The 20,492-nt window shown below is 36.6% G+C and overlaps 1 protein-coding gene across 1 annotated transcript; it reads left to right on the forward strand.

Annotated features, from left to right (window-relative positions):
• The first annotated feature begins 2,800 nt into the window (after positions 1 to 2,800).
• LOC123867767 lies at positions 2,801 to 7,174 on the forward strand. Its single transcript, XM_045910014.1, has 2 exons — positions 2,801 to 3,047; positions 4,168 to 7,174. Exon 2 carries the CDS (start codon positions 4,175 to 4,177, stop codon positions 7,076 to 7,078), a length of 2,904 nt encoding a protein of 967 aa, XP_045765970.1. The 5' UTR covers positions 2,801 to 3,047; positions 4,168 to 4,174; the 3' UTR covers positions 7,079 to 7,174.
• Positions 7,175 to 20,492: the final 13,318 nt, after the last annotated feature.

Consider the following 20,492-nt stretch of genomic DNA (forward strand, 5'->3'; position numbering starts at 1 on the left):
GCAGCTGACTTCAAATTCAAATTCAAATTATTTTTATTCAATTAAACTTTTACAAGTGCTTTTGAATCGTCAAAATAATCTACCACTGGTTCGGAATGTTGTTCCTACCGAGAAGAACCAGCAAGAAACAGAAAGACTGAAGGACAAACCAACAAACAAACACGCATTTATATATATGAATAAGGAAGAGTAGCTTAGTATAAAGTAGGGACTAATATAATATGAAACATCTTAGTATAATTCATTACAAATCTTTGAAAATACATGGCCGTGTAAAGTTTCTAAGCAAATATTGGGAATTATAACATGTGGTTTCCTATATTTTTTGTACTCACCTAGTTAGACGATCATAATGCGACAGATCGACCCACATAATCGCTGAGCGTAGACATTGTAGGACCGCTATTTTGTAGTCTATAAACCATAACCTTGCCCATGGTTTTCATTTGTAAAGACGATAATATATTCATCCATACTATCCATACTAATATTATAAATGCGAAAGTGTGTCTGTCTGCTACCTTTTCCAACAGTTTAACCGATTCTGTCTTATAAATTGGAAAGTATATCTATCTCTGTCTGTACCTATGTCTGTTACATTTTCACGGATTAACCGAATCCCAATCTACTAGACTACGGTTAAACCGATACAGATCTTGACGAATTTCGCCAAATGGAAAGCTTGCCTAGAGACCGACGTAAGGCACGTCTTTTAATAGGTAAGTACCAGAAAGAAAAAGAATTCACACAAGATTTTAATATATGTAATTCATAAAAAAGTTCATTACGTGTAACGCAATTTGACTTTCATGGACGTAGAAAACCAAGCATCGATAAGGTTTTCTGTAAAAACCCATAAAGCTGTAAATTACTAACGTTATAATATAGTACATATTCGTAACATTAGTATCAGTTTTGTAATTAAGTTAGCCTTCACTTAAACAATTGAATTAAAAAAAATTAAACATTAAACATTAAAAAACCACTTGAACTTTAACCTTGCTCTATCTAAACCTTGCGTTACAACAATTACATAAAAATACAGCGTTCACATCAGGCCATCGTCGGCCGTGTTTCCTCGTCGATCGTGTAAACTTTCACGAAATCAAACAAAGAAATAGCGAAGCGACTCATTTGCATCATTCCCACGCGGACAAAAGAATGACCCAATCTGTTGGCAAAGAGTAATGTGTTACCCGAAATCCAATGGTCACGGTTCGTCTGCCACGGTTCAACCGATCGAACTACAAGAATTTCCAAATGTTTTGACCTTTTAATTTGTTTTGTCGTTTCAATAACATCCAAATTTCATTTAACTGAAAATTAACTTAGACTAAAGACGCAAACACATTAGCGAAGTGTTGGAACACAATCTGGCGCGACAATCGACACACATCGGGAAGCTCGTCGAGCTTCAGCGCCAGAGCGCAAACTGGCACGTCTTCATAATATTGATATTTTAAAGTATTTAAAAAACCAATCTGATTTACGGTTTGCATATTTGGTATTTATTAGGTAAGGTAATAACTTCTGATATGTTTAGTTACACTGGTCAAGATAAATCTATTCGTACATGAATCATTAAAATCGGTTCATGATGTTAGTCCCTAGTGCGCTACGAAGGAATAAAATTATATCTATTAAAATTTTGAAACCTTTAAAATAATAATAAGTGACTTAACTTTTACTTTTAAATTTGCCAAAACAAAAAATAACGTTTGCGTTGCGCAGTCTAATAAAAAATGTAAGTATACGACTCCGATCGCCTTCTGAGTACCTATCATGTTTTCTGACGCATCACGACGCGTCACTAGATCACCGATGTGTCTTCAGCTTTACTGTCATTTAGGGGACTCAGTAACAAACTTATCAACGGGTTTCTTAAACGACAGGATGTTTGAAACTATAAAATTGAATACGTACTTCAAGTTACAACTGGATAACAAGAATTACGTTTCCAATTTTGTTCATGAATAAGATACATTTGCATAAAAAATGCAATAAACAACTTGAAGTCTGACGGCTGATAAATAAGTGTACCTAGTAATGAAGAAAACAATGGTAGAAGCAGAGAAGTACTTTCTACTCGCGCGTGCGACAACGTTCGCCCCCCCCCCCCCCCCACTTTTTGTCCCCTTCCCCCATCGATAGAGTAGGTACTAGGTAGGTATGCATTATTACGAACTGCCCACGGAGAAAGCCTTTGACCTCACTCACAGGGCTTGCTTGCTATAATCTAATTATTTGAACTCTGAATGGGGACCCATTCTTATTTCTCAGTAGTAGGTCAGCGATTGGTTGAGATGATGTAATGGAACTTGATATCAGCCAAACCGGATTGGACCAGCGTGGTGAACTATGGCCTAAAATTGGAAAATAAGATGAGTTAAAGCTTTAAAATCTCACTTAGGTTCTCGGTAGTGTGGCAGCTATGGATAGAAATGATGTAATGAAACTTTATAAGTATAAGTAAGTATTTACGGTAAGTACTTAACGCGTCTTGTCTGATAAAATCGAATTGTGAGCGATCCAGACTTGCAGACCGAGGCCGTGCGATCCCGTTGGGCGGGGATGGGTCGGGGAAGGGTAACGGTAGGATTGGAGCGGTTTAGCTATGCTAAATATGATACTTGTGAAGCGGAAAAGCTGTTTATTAGCTATTTTACGCGATAGGTCGAGATGGCAATCGGGGTATGAGGCGGGGGGACGTTCTGCACGTCACCTGCGCTATCCCGTATCGAGTTAGCGCGATGTGCGGGGCGTTCCCACCCTGATTGTCACCTCGAACTGTCGCGAATTAAGGTGCGTTGGGGTAAGATCATAAATGGGGGAAGACCGTATTTGTTAAATATATTCCGAATTAGTACTTATTTTTCTAATCTGGCAACAAAGCGTGGGACGTCATTTTGTATTGCGCCACTTCCCAGTCCGTGTTGGTCGTTCCGACGCATCAGACGTCAGTTATGCGCGTCACACTGGAAGTGTCGTCTTAAATGATAATTTGTGAGATCCGGATTTACCCCAAAAACATTTTGCTGGTTTTTTTGGTGAGTATTATCAATTTTTTCAAATAATAAATCTTTGAGTTATTAGAATATGTGGTGTCTTGTGATATATCTGTTTGAAATAGGCTAAATAGAGCTGTAGGATGAGATCCGAACTTGTCCCAAGCAAATATTAACAGGTGAAGTACGGACTAAAAATAATCCGATCTTAAACTGCAGGGAAAATGCAAGTGGTTGTCAAACTTTATTTTAATCCGAACTTTAACCTCCGATGTTTCGTGGTGTTGCAATCTATCATTATGTTATATGTAGCTGAGCTGGTTGATAAACAAAATTTCTCATGAAGTTGTGTTTTGTATTTTGTTTATTTTATTATATGAAATTATTTATATTTTATCAGCTCTAATTATGTTTTACTAAAATAACCAATATTAATAGACTTTTAAGATGCCTTTTATGGGCGCAACATAAAATATACTGTATCTCCGTAATATATAAACTAACTTTATAGGTATACTAGCTGATGCCCGCGATTTCGTTCGCGTGGATGTAGGATTTTTAAGATTCTCGTGGGAACTCTTTGATTTTCCGGGATAAAAAGTACCCTATGTGCTAATTCAGGGTATAATCTAACTCCATTCTAAATTTCAGCCCAATCCGTCCAGTAGTTTTTGCGTGAAGGAGTAACAAACACACACACACACACACACACACACACACACACACACACACACACACACACACACACACACACACACACACACACAAACTTTTTCCTTTATAATATTAGTGTGATATATATACCTATAGTTAGTTTTATAAATCCATACTAATAATATTATAAATGCGAAAGTGTGTCTGTGTGTCTGTCTGTCTGTCTGTCTGCTACCTTGGCACGGCCCAACAGTGTAACCGATTCTGACGAAATTTGGTACAGGCTTAGCTTATGTCCCAGGGACGGACATAGGCTACTTTTAATCCTGGAAAATCAAATAGTTCCCACGGGATTCCTAAAAACCCATACGCTTAACGGATTTGTATGAAATTTGGTACCAAGGTAGCTTGCGTCCCTGTAATTGACATAGGTATTTATCCCGGAAAATCAGACAGTTCCCACGGGATCTACGGGACTAGTATACTCATAAAAGCATTTTCTTTGTAGGGTCATAATGCCGCGTCAGTACAAGAGAAAGTCACTGCGGGCAACATCGTATTCGCAGGAGGATTTAAGATTGGCAGTAGCACAAGTAAAAAGCGGAGAACTCTCTAATTATGCAGCATCAAAACTTTACGGTATCCCTACTTCTACACTTAATGACCATGTTAAGGGTAAAACAGGCTTACTAAGTCAATCACTTGGCCGGCCCCCTGCAATCCCTATAGAGATGGAGAATAAGCTGGCACATTGTCTTAGAACCTTAGAAAAATGGGGCTGGGGTTTATCTAGAACAGAAATTTTGGACATTGTTTCAGAATTCATTAGGGCAAACAAAATTATTACACCTTTTAAAAACAACCGACCTGGGCCAGATTGGTTCATCTTATTTCGGTTAAGACACAACCTGTCAATAAAAAAACCGCAATCTGTAGAGTATCTTAGAAAAAGAATGACGGATCCATTTGTGATTGCCGAATATTTTACTTTACTGAAAAAGACGCTACTGGAATTGGATATACACAATCCTGAGCAAATCTGGAACCTAGACGAGACATCGGTATGTCTAGATCCCACGAAAACAAAAGTTGTTGGAGGCAAAGGCCTTCCATGCACAAGGACTACACAAGGTTCGGGGAAAGAAAATGTTACAGTGTTAACAACCGTAAATGCGGCCGGCTCGAAATTGTCTCCTTTGATAGTTTTCAAAGGTAAATACATGTACAATGAGTGGATGAGTGCGAATCAAAAAGACAAATATGATTTTGAGATTTCTTATGCCGCCAGTAAACGTGGCTGGATGGAGACTGATATATTTTACAATTACATGAAGAGGATTGTCATTCCTGGTTTAGGTGAAAACCGGCCAGTTTTAATGATTTACGATGGTCACAGCACCCATGTTGATACCAGGGTCGTAGCATTAGCGAGTGAAAACAATATCACGATTCTTAAATTACCCGCCCATACCTCTCATTTACTCCAACCCCTGGATTTGGCGGTATTCAAGTCATTTAAAACAAGCTGGGATAAAAAGCTAGTGCAATGGCAACGACAAAACGTCGGCGTAAAATTACGTAAACAAACATTTTCGGAATTGTTTGCTGAAACGTGGCATCAAGTAAGTCCATTTGTGATCCAAAGTGGCTTTAGAAAGGGAGGTATTTACCCATTAAATGCAGATGTTATACCAGAAGAAAAGTATGATCCGGCGGCCTTAAGAAGATGGAAATATAAGGTGTCTCAGAACAAATCAAACGAGTTGAAAACACTGAAACAAATGTGCCTGGAAGTAGTAAATAAAAACATGTCTTGCAACTTTACTTCGACTACTCAGTTTGGTATAAGCAATTCGCAGTTTCCGCCGCAATACGAGACTTCATTTGAAGAACTACTTCTGCAAAAAGTTTCGCAACATTCTAAGAATGGCACTGGCTCTAATAAGACAGTCAAGTTATCACGTGCTGCAAAAGGAAGCGAAGTCATCACACGCACATACTTGGAGAAAATGAAAGAAAAAGAGGTACAGAATACACAAAATACTAATATGAACTCAATAGAAACATCTGCTTCTCTACCCAACGATAATGAAAAACCCGGCCCATCTGGCATATCAAACAAAAAACTTAAGAAAAAGAAAGAAACTCAAAAAACTAGAACTCAAGACAAGAAAGTAACGATTGATAAGACGAACGATCAAAAGAACACAATTATTACTAAAAAGGGAAAAGGCGTGGGCAAAAAGTCTAAGACTGTAATTGAAAGTCACACTCGGACGGATACCCTCGAAAGTCGTGGGAAAGATACAAATGAAAACACAATATGTCAGAATATATCGAATAGCACTAATCTGAATATACAAAATGCGGAAAATTGTTTCCAGAAAACTGGTAGGAATAAAACCAAACATGTACCTAAAAAACAAAGACTGAAAACAACATGTTTCAAAAAAACAATGAAAAAAATTAAACGACCTCCCAGTGTCACAACGACTTCTGAAAGTGGCGAAATAAGTATCCATAGCGACTCAGATATAATAGATGTGCTTAGTGATATTTTTTCAGAATCAGACTTTGTTCCTTATAAAGAGGAACAAGAATTATCAAGAACACTAGAAATGAACCAGATAATTTTGCAGAGAGATCAAGACATGGAGGAACTGCAGATAAATGAAATAGTAGAAGTGTTGCAAAAGGGTGAGAGAATGGAAGAGTTGCAGATTGAGGAGAAAGTGGATATCTTGCAGATGGATGGGAAAGTGAAACAGTTGCTGATGGATGGGAAAGTGCATGATAAGAGAGTGGATGACGAAATAGCTGATAAAAGAGAGAGAGTCACTATGTTATCTTCTGTTCGTTACAGACCTGAAAATAAACCTTTTATCGGGAAGTTACAGCTAAAAAAAATTGATTTAAATTTTGACGTAACCAATAAACGTCGCAAAGATACAAATGATGAAAGAAACAAAGAAAATAGACCAGCAAAAATACCTAGACGGTTGAATTTTAACGATGAAAGAAATGAAGAAAAGAAAAATACACATAAAAATGAAGAACTATCAGAAACAAAGATCAGAGAGGATAACATCTATCAAAAAGGAAATGAAAAAAATTCACTGGGTAATACTAAGATATATAACACTGGGGATACAGTTTTGGTTCGTTACTACACAAAATTTTGGAAATATTACGTCGGTGTTATTGAGCACATACATAATGAAACAGAAAAAAAGAAATATTCAATATGCTATTACAAAACCATTGGTAAAAAATACCATGTAAAATTTGTTATACCTAAACGTAGGGACCAAGACTGTGTGCCTGAAGATTCAATTGTGAAGCAAATAAAATTGCTTCAAATAAAAGAGAATCCGGGTGAATTTACACTATTAAATGTCGAAGACGCGATTTACTTTTAATTTTTAACCGACTTCCAAAAAAGGAGGAGGTTCTCAATTCGTCGGGATCTTTTTTTTTTATTTTTTTTTTTATTTTTTATGTATGTTCCCCGATTACTCAAAGACCCCTGGACCGATTTGGAAATTTTTTTTTTTGTTTGAAAGGGTATACTGTGCAGGTGGTCCCATATAAATTTGGTGAAGATCTGATGAATATCTTCGGAGATGGAGAACAGAACTCCTCAATGGATAGGAGCAAATTGCTCGCGATCACTGTAATAGCTTAGTAAACAGTAGGGTTTTAACTGGGCACAGCATATTATAAGTACAGTGGGGCCACTAAAAATTGTGAAATAAAAAATTTTCAAAAGAAAAATAAAACCGACTTCAAAAACGACAAACACTAAAAAGTGAAAAATAACTTTTGTTTAGCTACACGTGTAATGCACCTAGGTATGAAGTCGGGCGAGCTTCACTCTTGGATTTCTAATTTTGTTTTAATATGCTCGCTCGACTTCATACCTAGGTGCATTACACGTGTAGCTAAACAAAAGTTATTTTTCACTTTTTAGTGTTTGTCGTTTTTGAAGTCGGTTTTATTTTTTTCAAAACAAAGTTAGTTATAATTAGGCTACAAAACAAAGGCTAGTTATAGTGTTTTTTTTTGATACTCAATTATTAATAAACAAGCATTTTTTGTCTAATGTTGATATTCAGAATTTTAATATTGTTCCAATTTTGAACTTTGTGTAATTTTTATCTCATTTTTGAGCATTACCATAATAAAAACAATTTCATATTTTGTTGCTATTTTAAGTGCGTTGGTCTTGTAGTAGTATGAATAATATTGTTAAAAATCTTTACTTCTCCCCAGGCACCAACGTACAAAGTTATGTTACTTACTAAGCAAGGACAACTTTTTATATTTACTTTTTAATCTACTTAGACTCTTTAGAAAATATTTCTAAAGAGTACAATTTTAAAGTCAAAATTATATTAATTAAAGGGTGATTGAATGTATCATGATAACAAACAACTTTCCCAAAGGAACATGGGTGAAAAAAGGAAAATATAATCACCGACCCATACAAAATACACGATCAGTTGATCGACTTATTATGGGAAGGCGAAGGTTTTTTTTTCGACCCATGTTCATTGTTCATACACTTTTCTATAGGCGACTAAGTAAAAGTCACCCTATGTAAAATAGGTTCTTAGATAAAGTTATTGTTGTACTTTCAGATAACATTTTGAAAAGTTTATTTTATTTTAATGTATAAAGACAAATAATTGGTCTCAATACCTAAGACTGATTAGAATTATAAATAAGCAGTTAAATAAAATTTTGATCAGCAATAAATTGTAAGGTTTTATTTATATATCCAACACATAAAAGTATAACCTATCCAACCTTTTTTTTTTTTAAATTTGACTGCAAAAAGTTTATCAGGATCAGGAACACGAAAGTTTGAGAGTCACTGTAATTTGAGATTTGGTCTAATGGGGTAAGATCGGACGTCCGAAACAAAAAAAAAACAAAAGTACTGTTCCAGGTGACTTTATTAGAATATAAAAAAATCCAAAGATAATCTTGTAGGACGTATAAGAACGGATATTCTCTTTCTATGAACCCTGTGTTCTAAGCCACAATGGCGATTTTAGAAGGTAGTCCGATCTTTACCCATGAATGTCCGATTTTTCCCAAGGCTTTAAAATTTTATTCATATTTTAAACACCCAGTAAACAGTAGTTGTTTCATTTATAACTAGATGAAAAACATTCTATCTGTAGCTTATTTATTAACAATCAATTTTCACTATAATTCATTGTGATAACTATTGTAACTTTCGTGTAAAATAAATTTGGCCAACATCTTCCGAATACAACGAAAAACCGTCCGAACTTACCCCAACGCACCTTATACCTACCATTATGCGCATAAATCATTAACCAGATCATCATCATCATGATCAACTCATCGCCGGCCCACTACTGAGCACGGGTCTCCTCTCAGAATGAGGAGGATTTAGGCTCTGGACCCCTAAACTTTCCGAGTGGGGACTCCTCTCGGAATGAGAAGGGTTAGAGCTTTTTGTTTGAGTTAAACCATTGTCCGCTACGCTGCTTAAATATGTATTGTCAGGATATATACACCTTTGAAAATGTTATGGAGAACTCTCAGTCACGATGTTTTCCTTCGCCATGAAAGCAAGTGAAAGCACTACCTTAAAGGCACATAACTCCGAGGAGTTGGGTGCCGGGAATCGAACCTCTGACCTGCCGAATAGTTGGCGGACGTCTTATCCACTGGGCTTATCACCGTATTATTTTGTCCAGATCGGATTAAGTAAAGTTTTGCTTCTATCCTACCTGCCCTACCTTAATTCAACTCTTGCTAAGGCTCTGGGTAGACCATGGCCTAAGCCTTCTCTTTCTGAGAGGAGAGCCACCCGAGCCCAGTAGTGACACGTGGGCTGGCATGGGTTGGTTTGATAATGTTAATATTTTAAAAAAAGCACGTTACAAATGATAAATTCCCTTCACGTTGTTGATATAGCTGTCTTGAATACGTTTATAACGATTTAGGATCTACAATAAATTATACAGCATCTTGCGCCGGCGCCGCGCACTGACGTCTAGTGTTGTGAAATGCTGCAGTATGTCCCCGCCTTCATAGCCCGCTGAGCTGACCGTCATTATTCGATTGGTATTTAAAGGTGAACGCACACTTATCCGAGCCGAACGCGTCGAATGAGCCGAACGAAACGAATTTTAGAATCCTGTATATGAAATCTCATGAAACCTCGCACACTGCCCCGCGTCGAATCGTCCGCATCGGATGTAAATATCTTATAGAGAATTCTAAAATTCGTTTCGTTCGACTCTTTCGACGCGTTCGGCTCGGATAAGTGTGCGTTCACCTTAAAAATGCACCCTCCAATACTACGCACCAACTGACTACCCGGCCGAGTATTTTGAGGGTTTCTTCTCAGACCAGGGCCCGTTTGGAACCCTCGACGAATCTTTAGTTTTAAATTGACGTAATTAATTATTATCACTTTTGCATTATTTATATTACAAATTCAACAATTGACAATCAAAATGTGACCTGAAATTGTAGAGAGGTGGGGAGAGACGGAGAGCAATGCATTACCAAAAATGCTTTAAGTACTTAGGTATTTGACTTCCCAGTGTTTCTGAGCTTATTTTATTTTCATTTTTTATTTATTTAATTACAGACTTAATGAAAAATGAACATTATTTACACCTAACTTTGTAGACCAAAGCACTGTAGGTTAAATAAAACTGAGACTCATGTTTGCAATATGCAGCCCAAATAAACCGTAGTCTGTATTAGAGCTGACAAAATTCATCGGCCTTAAAAGATGAATTTTAAGATTTAAAAAGTCAACGGTTATTAACATTTCATATAAACCTATACCTATACTTACATTTTTTTATTTAACGTACTTTTTCTTTAATTAAAAGGACTTATTCGACTAGCTTTCTAAAAGCTCTACTAAAGAGTGCTTACTACTGACAATGAGTTAAGTATCGTTTACAAAGGACGGACACAGCTTCAAAACCGAAACATCCACTTTATATTTCGTCGCTCGGTATGAGCAATCAGTGATGTGCAGAGGATCGGCACGAAAGGAATGTTTCAGTGACTAAGCGAACCGCAGTTCGGTTACTACGAGTACACTTAGGTCAAGAGATGGTGCAACCGAGTAGTTCCTACTTCCTAGTTCCTACTAATCGATAAAATTATTAACCCCCGACCCAAAAAGAGGGGTGTTATAAGTTTGACCTGTGTATCTGTGTGTCTGTGTATCTGTGTATCTGTGTATCTGTCTGTGGCATCGTAGCGCCTAAACGAATGAACCGATTTTAATTTAGTTTTTTTTGTTTGAAAGGTGACTTGATCGAGAGTGTTCTTAGCTATAATCCAAGAAAATTGGTTCAGCCGTTTAAAAGTTATCAGCTATTTTCTAGTTTTCTTGTAGAAAAGAAGGTTAGATAACCCTTAGGTTCATAATATTCAAGTGTCAATTGACAAATGTCAAGCTGTCAAGATGGACGTTGCCTAGATATACATAATTATTTATTTGAAAATGATTTGTCGGGGATGTTGAAAATTTTTAATTTACACTTGTTTTCTTGTATAAAGTAGGTACCTACTTGGTTTTAGTTACATAGTGTAAATATTAACAGTACTTGTGTAAATTTTAGTTGTATTTCTGGTTAAAAAAGTGAATTTGTAAATTTTATAGTCATTATTGTATGAAAGTTGATGGTGTGAATAAAAAATAAATAAAACCGAAAGTTGTCTAAAGTAATATGGAATATTTTAACTTTAATTATAAGGTAAGCTATCGCTCTACGAGATGTCACTAAAGTCGCTTAGACAACGACTAACAAATTCCTGAAAGACAGGCAACGCATCGGCAGTAGGTACCTGTGGTGCTGCAAATGTTCACGGGCGGCGATAATCACTTAAGATCAGGTGACTCGCCTGCTCGTTTGCTCGCTATTTTTTATATAAAAAAATATATTTTAGCATCAACAGGAGTGAACTGAGGTCTAGGTTGTAACCGCCAATGCAATCCCTCATGCAGTGGTGAGTGCTGTGGTCATATTAGTGGAAGAACTCGGGTTCGAGCTTGGCAGATACAATTTGGGAAAATTTAAAATTTCTAAATTGTCACTGTTTGGTCTGGTAGGGGGCTTCGGCCGCAGCTAATTACTACGCTACCGGCAAAGCCTTTTTTTAATTCTCATGGCGGCCATTTTTAATTATATTTTGTTGTTATAGCCTCAATAGAAATGCGCATTCTGTAAAAATTTCACCTAAAATATGGTTCACGAGATATAGTCCGACAGCGGAGGCTTCGGTTACGCAACCTTAAAAATGGTAAGTAGCTACTTAGTAAATCTTTCGCCAATCTCTGTGACTAGAAGTCCAAGTAGGCACTAAGAGTCACGCCGTATTTTATGCCACACTTACGACCTAAAGACAGATTGCGACGTTTTAACAGAACAAAGATTTAATGTCGGCGTGTAAACCACCGTGCTTTGTAAAGTAACTGTTTGTCATCCGTTGTTAGGACACTGTATACTAGTGCTTAAATTATTGCATTTGTATTGGCTCTATTACAATTTATAACAAGCTTGCATGGAAGGGTATTTAATTTGCTGCTTTTATTTTTTTTAAAGTAACTCATATATTTATTAGCTACATAATGTTATTATATAACATATGTTATCCTAATACATGTCCATACTAATTTTATAATTGCAAAAGTGGGTCTGTTCGTCTGTCTGCTAGCTTTTCACGGTCTATCTGTTTAACTGACTTTGATGAAATTTGATACAGAGAGAACTTGCATCACGAAGCCGGGACGGTCACAGACAACTTTTGTTCCGGAAAATAAAAAAGTTTCTAGGAGATTATTTAGGTATTTAAATCTAAATCCACGTGGATGAATACGCGGAATTCATCCATATAAAATTACCAATGTGATATAAGCATATGAATATGGAGATAGCTTATATTCTAAGTCGACATATAATAAAGTCCACTTTTTATCCCGGAAAATCAAAAAAAACCCACAGGATTTTCTGAAATTTTTAATCCAAACGGACGAAGTTGCGGACAATATCTAGTAAGTAATATCAATACTTGTATCTATTATAACGCCACACCTCCGAAATAGTTTTGTGGAAGCTCACGATCGGATTCAGAATTCTTAAATAATTTCGCAATAAGTAGGTATTCTAGATAATATAGAAACGCGTGAATATCAGGCGATTTATTTCAAATGACCGGCCTTGAAGAAAGCCGTTCAAACGCAAATATGCCGTCCGTATTGGCGACCGTGACTAATTACCAATGAATGCATAAACAATAATTGAGCGGTGGATATACTGTGTGTGGCTGAGAGATCTAGACTTACCCCTACCATGGATGCGCATCAGATTCCCTCAGCGTCTGCTCACTATTTCTACTATTGATCGATAGATCACCTGTTCGGCAGTAAATGACAGTTACAATGTTGCAATTGCAATCACCTTTGATTTAAACTCGCTCATTATTGGCTGCTACGGATTATTACAATAAGAACACCATTAATTCAGCCAATCACAACAATTGAGATTGTAATAGTGATTGATTCAGTTTTTTCGCAATCTACTGCTGAGTCAATGCTGCCGATATACTCAGAACTCAAAACTGATCAGTTAAATAAATCAGTTTTTTAAGTCTCCGTCAACGGCTAGTACCACTTTTGTGTTAACCAAGCTATCTCATAGATTATAAAGAATGCGGAACTCACAACTCTAACCCCTGACAGTCAGAATAGCTACTTAGATGCAAATGAATATTCTAAGTCAAGAGTGAATAGGTATCGGAAAAGGAAGCGCACTCCATCTTAGGCCGCATATTTACTTGCATCAGGTCTCATTGTAGCCAAGCGCTAAGCTATAAATAAATAAAAAATCGAATGCTATTATAAAATTAATTTGCTTGAATCTTACACTGAAGTTTGTTTTTTTCCTTACTATCGCGCAGTTAAGTCAGCATTGGCAAAAAACATTTGATTTATAATAATCACTTGATTATTGTAGGTATAATATAATACACGTGTTTAAAATAATAAGTGTGACGTAAATAATGAAGTGATGGAAAAATCATGCTAAGTTAAGCTGGTTTATAATAATTAAATTAATGAGTGTGACCAAATTTACACAATCGGTCTGGTATTTTTTATTTATTTATTGTTCAGTAATTACTTACACAAGCATTGGTGCACGAAAAATAGTCGCACGGCCCTCGAAGTACGTCACGCAACGTGATGACGGCATTTCGATAACATTTTAGCGATTACCGGGTTTACAAATAACCTTGGTACTTACATAATTGAGAAACTGGCGAACAAAACTAGACTAGTCCACGATACTAACTAAACACAGATCGACAACAAAACTGAGACTACGATCGCATTTTTGAGATCATTAATACTGGGCTAAGCCGATTTTTTTAACGCACTTTTTGAAGCTATTTTCACCCCACTTCAAGTCCGTTTTCATTTAAATAAGAAAATGGATCGACGATAGAGTATTGGATCAAGACATTACAATTCAAAGGGAAATTATTTTCAGTGTAATATGCTGTGCAAGTATGGAATGTTTTGCCCAAAAATATTCGTAATTCAAAATCTACAGTCTTCCGAGGGTAAAACTTCGTTAGCGCGATTCAGGCTTCATAGTGAGTGAGTGATGGTGCCATCTAGTGTCGCTGTACGGAGATCACTACAAGATCTCCCAAGCAGTCATAGTAAGTTATGATAACAATAAATCGAGTTTTTTATTTGAAATTAACGTATTGGTCTCGTTCGAGATAGAATTGATCGTGTAAGATAGCAACCACTAAATTAAACCTATGGTAGTGGTTATTATGCACCAGTTGCATTGAAATGAAAGTAACAATGATCGTTTCATGAAACCTCTCAGTGGAAGGTAATCTATTGCTCGACCGGTGTTACACAATAACTCCGAAACTAATACTGAACCAGTTCACTAATCACAGTTCAACACTGGTAATGCGAATGCGTAATTAACTTCAATAATAATATCACGATAATAATGACTAGGTATATTAAGTAAATAAACTAATTGACTATTAAAACTTGTAAAAAAAGCAAATAAAAAGTAATGCCTCGCTCTTTTTGGGTTCCGTACATAATTATGTTTTGGTCACAGTCAGTCAATTTTTTTTTTGTATCCACTCCAAAGTAATCAATTAGACAAATATAAATTAAATGAAATGCGCATTGATTAATATCTAAGTACGAAACTACTGTTTGAGCACCACCTGTAACTTCTAAAATAAAAGAATGATAAACCTAAAAAAAATATATGATGTACATTACCATGCAAACTTCCACCGAAAATTAGTTTGAGCGAGATCTAGTAAGTAGTTTTTTTTTTTTTTAATTTAAAAAATACCCGAGTATGGAACCCTCAGCGCGCGAGTCTGACTCGGACTTAGCCGGTTTTTTAATATAATTAGAGCATAATATTCCAGTGTTCACAAGGAAATAGGAAATGGTTCATCGCAGATTACACGTAGGTCCACATAAAGCCGAACTTTCTCCGTTTGTTTTGTTCTAACGGGGCCGCGCATGCAACAATACAATAGACATAGATTGCGTACGTCATACCTACTCATGTAACAGAAATCGTTATTAACAAAGAATTTTGAACAAAAAACCTCGCAACCTTTCTCCGAGTTTTTTAAGCTCTGGTAGTAAACAAGTCCGCTTAAACTATGTCAGAGTTCAATATTTCGATATGAGAATATCCAATATAGAACCAAAGAAATTATTCATGTGATGGATCCAGATTCGATAGATATCGTGTGCTGATTTTAAAAATGCAATCAATGCGCTTACGTGTTTATCATGTTCATTATTTTGACTTTGTCTTCTTTTCAGGGTTCCATATCCCAAGACAAAAAAAAACAGCCAAGTGCGAGTCAGACTCGCGCACTGAGGGTTCCGTACTCGGGTAATTTTCCGACATTTTGCACGATAAATCAAAAACTATCATGCATAAAAATAAATAAAAATCTGTTTTAGAATATACAAGTAAACCCTTTCATATGATACCCCACTTGGTATAGTTATAAAATAGATAGATATTGATATAGAAATAGATGTTGCTAGCGACTACATGAATTTAGGTTTTTTGAAAAGCTCGTAGGAACTCTGATTTATTGGTACAAAAAGTAGTCTAGGTTCGTTTGTCTCCGGGATACAAGCTATCTCTGTATAACATTCGGTAAAGCGGATGGGCCGTGAAAATCTAGCAGATTGACAGACAGACACACTTTCGCATGTATGATATTTGTATGGATACGTGATGTATGCACCTTGGTCTCATAGCTCTATGTAACAAAACAAGAAAAACAAGTGACGAGAAACTACAAGCGAAAGCTAATGTATCATTAAAATAATTATGGAATCGTCACAAGTTGGCAGGTAGGTAGGATTAAAACAACCGATACATCAAACCAATTAGTCAAAGTAAGCGTTCGCGACTCAATGGAGATCCGTATCGCTGTATTTATTTTTTGGAACTATTAACGGTACTCGGTTTCGTAACAGATTCCATCTAATTCCGCAACCTTCGCTCCGGCATTCAGAAAGCTCTTCGCCGGTTCATGTATCGGGCCCAATTATTCCCCAATAACAACGGTAAGTGACCTCGTTACAGTTATACTCGTAAAATGTCATGTACGTGTGCTCAAGCTGCTCTAACTGGTCCGCTGTCGTAAACAAAATGTATTTGCGGTGACCGGAAAACGAATCTTGCACCGCCTCGTGCTCGCTACTAACAGAGGCGCGTAGGTACTCGTATAAGTATGTGTTTTTTATTTATTTAAATATAGGTAGGGATATAGGGAAACTGTGTTAGGAACCTTTAGATCTTTTTTGTGCCAAGTGTAAATTAAAAATTTATGACACCCTCGACAAGTGAAGGTTAGTAACTAGAAAAGAGCTGATAACTTTCAAACGGCTTTTCTTGGATTATAGCTAAGAACACTCTCGATTAAGCCACCTTTCAAACAAAAAAAAACTAAATTAAAGTCGGTTCATTAGTTTAGGAGCTACGATGCCTCAGACAGATACACAGATACACACGTCAAACTTATAACACCCCTCTTTTTGGGTCGGGGATTAAAAATAGTTTTGGCATAGTCAATTTCTAGGGTTCCGTACCTCAAAAGGAAAAACGGAACCCATATAGGATTACTCTGTTTTCTGTCTGTCTGTCTGTCTGTATGTCCGTCTGTCCGGTACCTGAGACAGTTTCCCCATATCTCCTATGGTTTTGGATTTCCCTATACTGTCCCAGTTAAAAACACATTATATATCTACCTGCTACCTACGGTGTGCATCATCATATCATCATCTTCTTCAACCCTTCGTCAGCTCACTGTGGACTACTGAACACAAGTCTCCTCCCAGAATCAGACGGAATGAGCCATAGTCCACTACGCTGGCCAATTGCAGATTTGCAGACTTCAGACACCCTTGAAATAATGGAGAGCTCTCAGACATACAGATTACACACATAAAATGTATGTACCTATATGTAGTATGTGTGTGTTTGTGTACGTTTATATAAGAAACATTTAGATAGGTAACAATATTAGGTAGTAAATCTTCAGTTTGGACTTTGATCATAATTATTCATTTGCAGTAGGCATAAGAAGATTTTTGGTTTTGCTAGATAATAATCACACTTCACACTAATATTATAAAGGCGAAAGTTTGTGTGTATGTATGTGTGTGTGTGTATGTTTGTTACTCCTTCACGCAAACACTACTAGACGAATTTGGCTGTGGAATGGAGATAGATAATAACCTGGATTAGCACATAGGTTACTTTTTACCTCGGAAAATCAAAGAGTTCCCACGGGATTTCGAAAAACCTAAGTCCACGCGGGCGAAGTCGCGGGCATCGGCTAGTATAACCTAAATTCATGCAGACGAACTCGCGGTCAAAATCTATTGCATGCCTAGGTATGTGAAAACGTTTTTGAATAAGCGTTTGCACAATTCACAGGTCACTGCATACGCCTGGCTGTGCCATTTTAAAATTAAATAAAAACAAGTAGAACTGGTCAACTGCGGCTAAACTAGGAATACTCGTTGAACTTTCTTAGGGCAGGTCACGCAAACGACGACATGCAACTCTACGCTCTACTGTTCTTGTTTATGTAAATTGAAACGTTTTGCATATAAAATAGCGTATACAATAAAATGTGATGATTTCTTTATACAGTTATGGGCTCCTTTGTGCCTGTCTCTCAAAACAAAGCCTATCTAATAATACCTGAGGGCTAGGGACAAGTCTTGAAGAATTTTTCTTCGGCTCTCCTGTGAAGCGAAAACTGTTCTTGTTTACGTAAATTGAAACGTTTTAAAGTGCATAAAAAATAGGATATACTTACCAATAAAACGCGATGATTTTTTTATACGCTTAGAGGCTCCTTTCTTCCTATCTCTCAAAACAAAGCCTATTTAATAATACCGGAAGGCTAGGGATAAATCTTGCAGAATTTTTCTTTTGCATTTTTAAGGGCGGTCCTTTGTTAAAGAATCGACGGCAGATTGTCGATTGCGTAATATTCCAATTATTCTTCAGTAGGTACGATGATAATTAATGCTTCGGCATAAAATAGATTGCTTTATACTGGTAAAATTAATGTTTCCACACCGTCCACCGTGAAATTGTCGCATGTTGTTGCTCCGGTGTGACCAGCCCTTATGTTGCATTATAATATTATCAGGGGCTGCATTGCAGCAAGATTCCGTGAGCGCAATTCCACGCGCAATTATGTGCTACATTTGTCCTTAGACTGAGTTATACCTGTCGCCAAACTTCTAGTTCGCTCTGAAGTTACGATGGCGATCTGACTGACGCTAGAGGTCAACGAACGTTCCATAAATATGTCATTCGAAGTCAATGCCGCGTCGTAGGTGGGAGCATTGACCCGAGTTTTGCACGCTATACAATGCGGGTTTGAAAAATATTAAATCACTAAAACTACGAAATAAGGCAAATGGTTATTGGCATTGGATTGTGTTAAGGTAGTAGTAATAACGCTAAGTTTTTGAAAGCGTTCTGGTTACATTCTGTATAATATTTTTGTAACCCTACGACAGAAGAAAATTCCATCGAAATAGTAACAAACAAAAGTTAAGTAACCTTATAGGTATAGGTACATCGAAGATCACGTTAAAGCGCGTAATGTTCATGGTGTTCTACAATAAGTAGATAACAAATTGAACAATGAGCGCGACGCAGGCCCGAAAAGAAAATTAATTTAGGTATTGGTGTCGGTCGGCGAACCCGCGATTGTGAAACTGAGTGATTGCGCTCCGCGTGGTTTGTGTAATCCACGGCGCGGTGCGCGCCACAATACGGCGTCGTCACCAGTGGCCCTCGGAAATCTTCACTTATGGCGAAACCATCCAATAATGTTGCACTTAAATCGACTGCAATACTTGCCAAAGTTCTAAATATCTCTGTTTAGGGTTCCACAACTCAAACGGAAAAATGGAATACTTCTAGGATCACTTTGTTGTTTGTGTGTCTGTCGTGTCTGTCATGAAACCTATAGGGTACTTCCCGTTGACCTAGAATCATGAAATTTAGCAGGTAGGTAGGTCTTATAGCACACTTAAGGGTAAAAAATCCTAAAACCTTGAATTTGTTGTTACATCACAAAAAAAAATTAAAATGTGTTCATGAACAAATAGTTCATTTTTTTTTTTAGTTTTTTTAACTTTTAAAGTAAGATTAATATACCAAGTGGGGTATCATTTGAAAGGACTTTACCTGTAGATTCTAAAATAGATTTTTATGCCTAATAGTTTTTGATTTATCGTACAAAATGTCGGAAAATATACCTGAGTACGGAACCCTCGAGCGCGAGTCACACTCGCAATTGGCTGGTTTTTTTTTATTCACTATATTCATGGGAGCAATTAGACATACGAATATTCTAGCTACTGTTAACCTTCTGATCTTTTGTTACTTGGATTATAGTAATAAATTTAAGAAATTAAGTAACCTGCTGAATATAATATATAATGATATGATAAATAATATAATGTGGTACCTATTCGTGTCACATAATATTATAACGGTGACAACATAGTAATTTTGTGTACTCATAATATACGGAAGCAAATTGATGTTATTCATTGTAAACATTTGTAGATAGGTAATAATAATTTATGCTAATCTTTTATCTTATTACTAGCTGATGCCCGCGACTTCGTTCGGGTGGATGTAGTTTTTTAAAAATCCCGTGGGAACTCTTTGATTTTCCGTGATAAAAAGTAGCCTGCGTGCTAATCCAGAATATAATCTATCTCCATTCTAAATTTCAGCCCAATCCGTCCAGTAGTTTTAGCGTGAAGGAGTAACAAACATACACATACACACACATACAATCTTTCGCCTTTATAATATTAAGTGTGATAACTTGTTTGGTGTAAAAGATTGATGTTCTCACAATAATAATAATCTAAGTACTTACACTATTTCAAAATATTTGTTAAGTTGGTATCTATCTATCTATCTATATACTACTTATAATAAGACTGTAAACTTGACGATTCTTGTATATTAAATACTTACTTATATTTTGAAAATTTTAATCGGAGGAAGCTTTACGTCGATATAGAGCCCAAAATAGATATTTTTTTATCCGTCTGTCTGTGTGCACTTCTTCAAGCTGAAAAGACTGAACGAATATGAACCCAACTTGGCATACCTACTCACAGCTAAACTCCAGGTTGACATAATCTATAATGGCAATGAGTGTCTGTCTGTCTGTCTGCTACCTTTTCGTGGC

The sequence above is a fragment of the Maniola jurtina genome, chromosome 8 (genome assembly GCF_905333055.1).
Source record: "Maniola jurtina chromosome 8, ilManJurt1.1, whole genome shotgun sequence".
Classification (NCBI taxonomy): domain Eukaryota; kingdom Metazoa; phylum Arthropoda; class Insecta; order Lepidoptera; family Nymphalidae; genus Maniola; species Maniola jurtina.

Excerpts from the sequence above, each read along its gene's own strand:
- LOC123867767 (XM_045910014.1), top strand. The coding sequence starts at position 4,175 with ATGCCGCGTCAGTACAAGAGAAAGTCACTGCGGGCAACATCGTATTCG.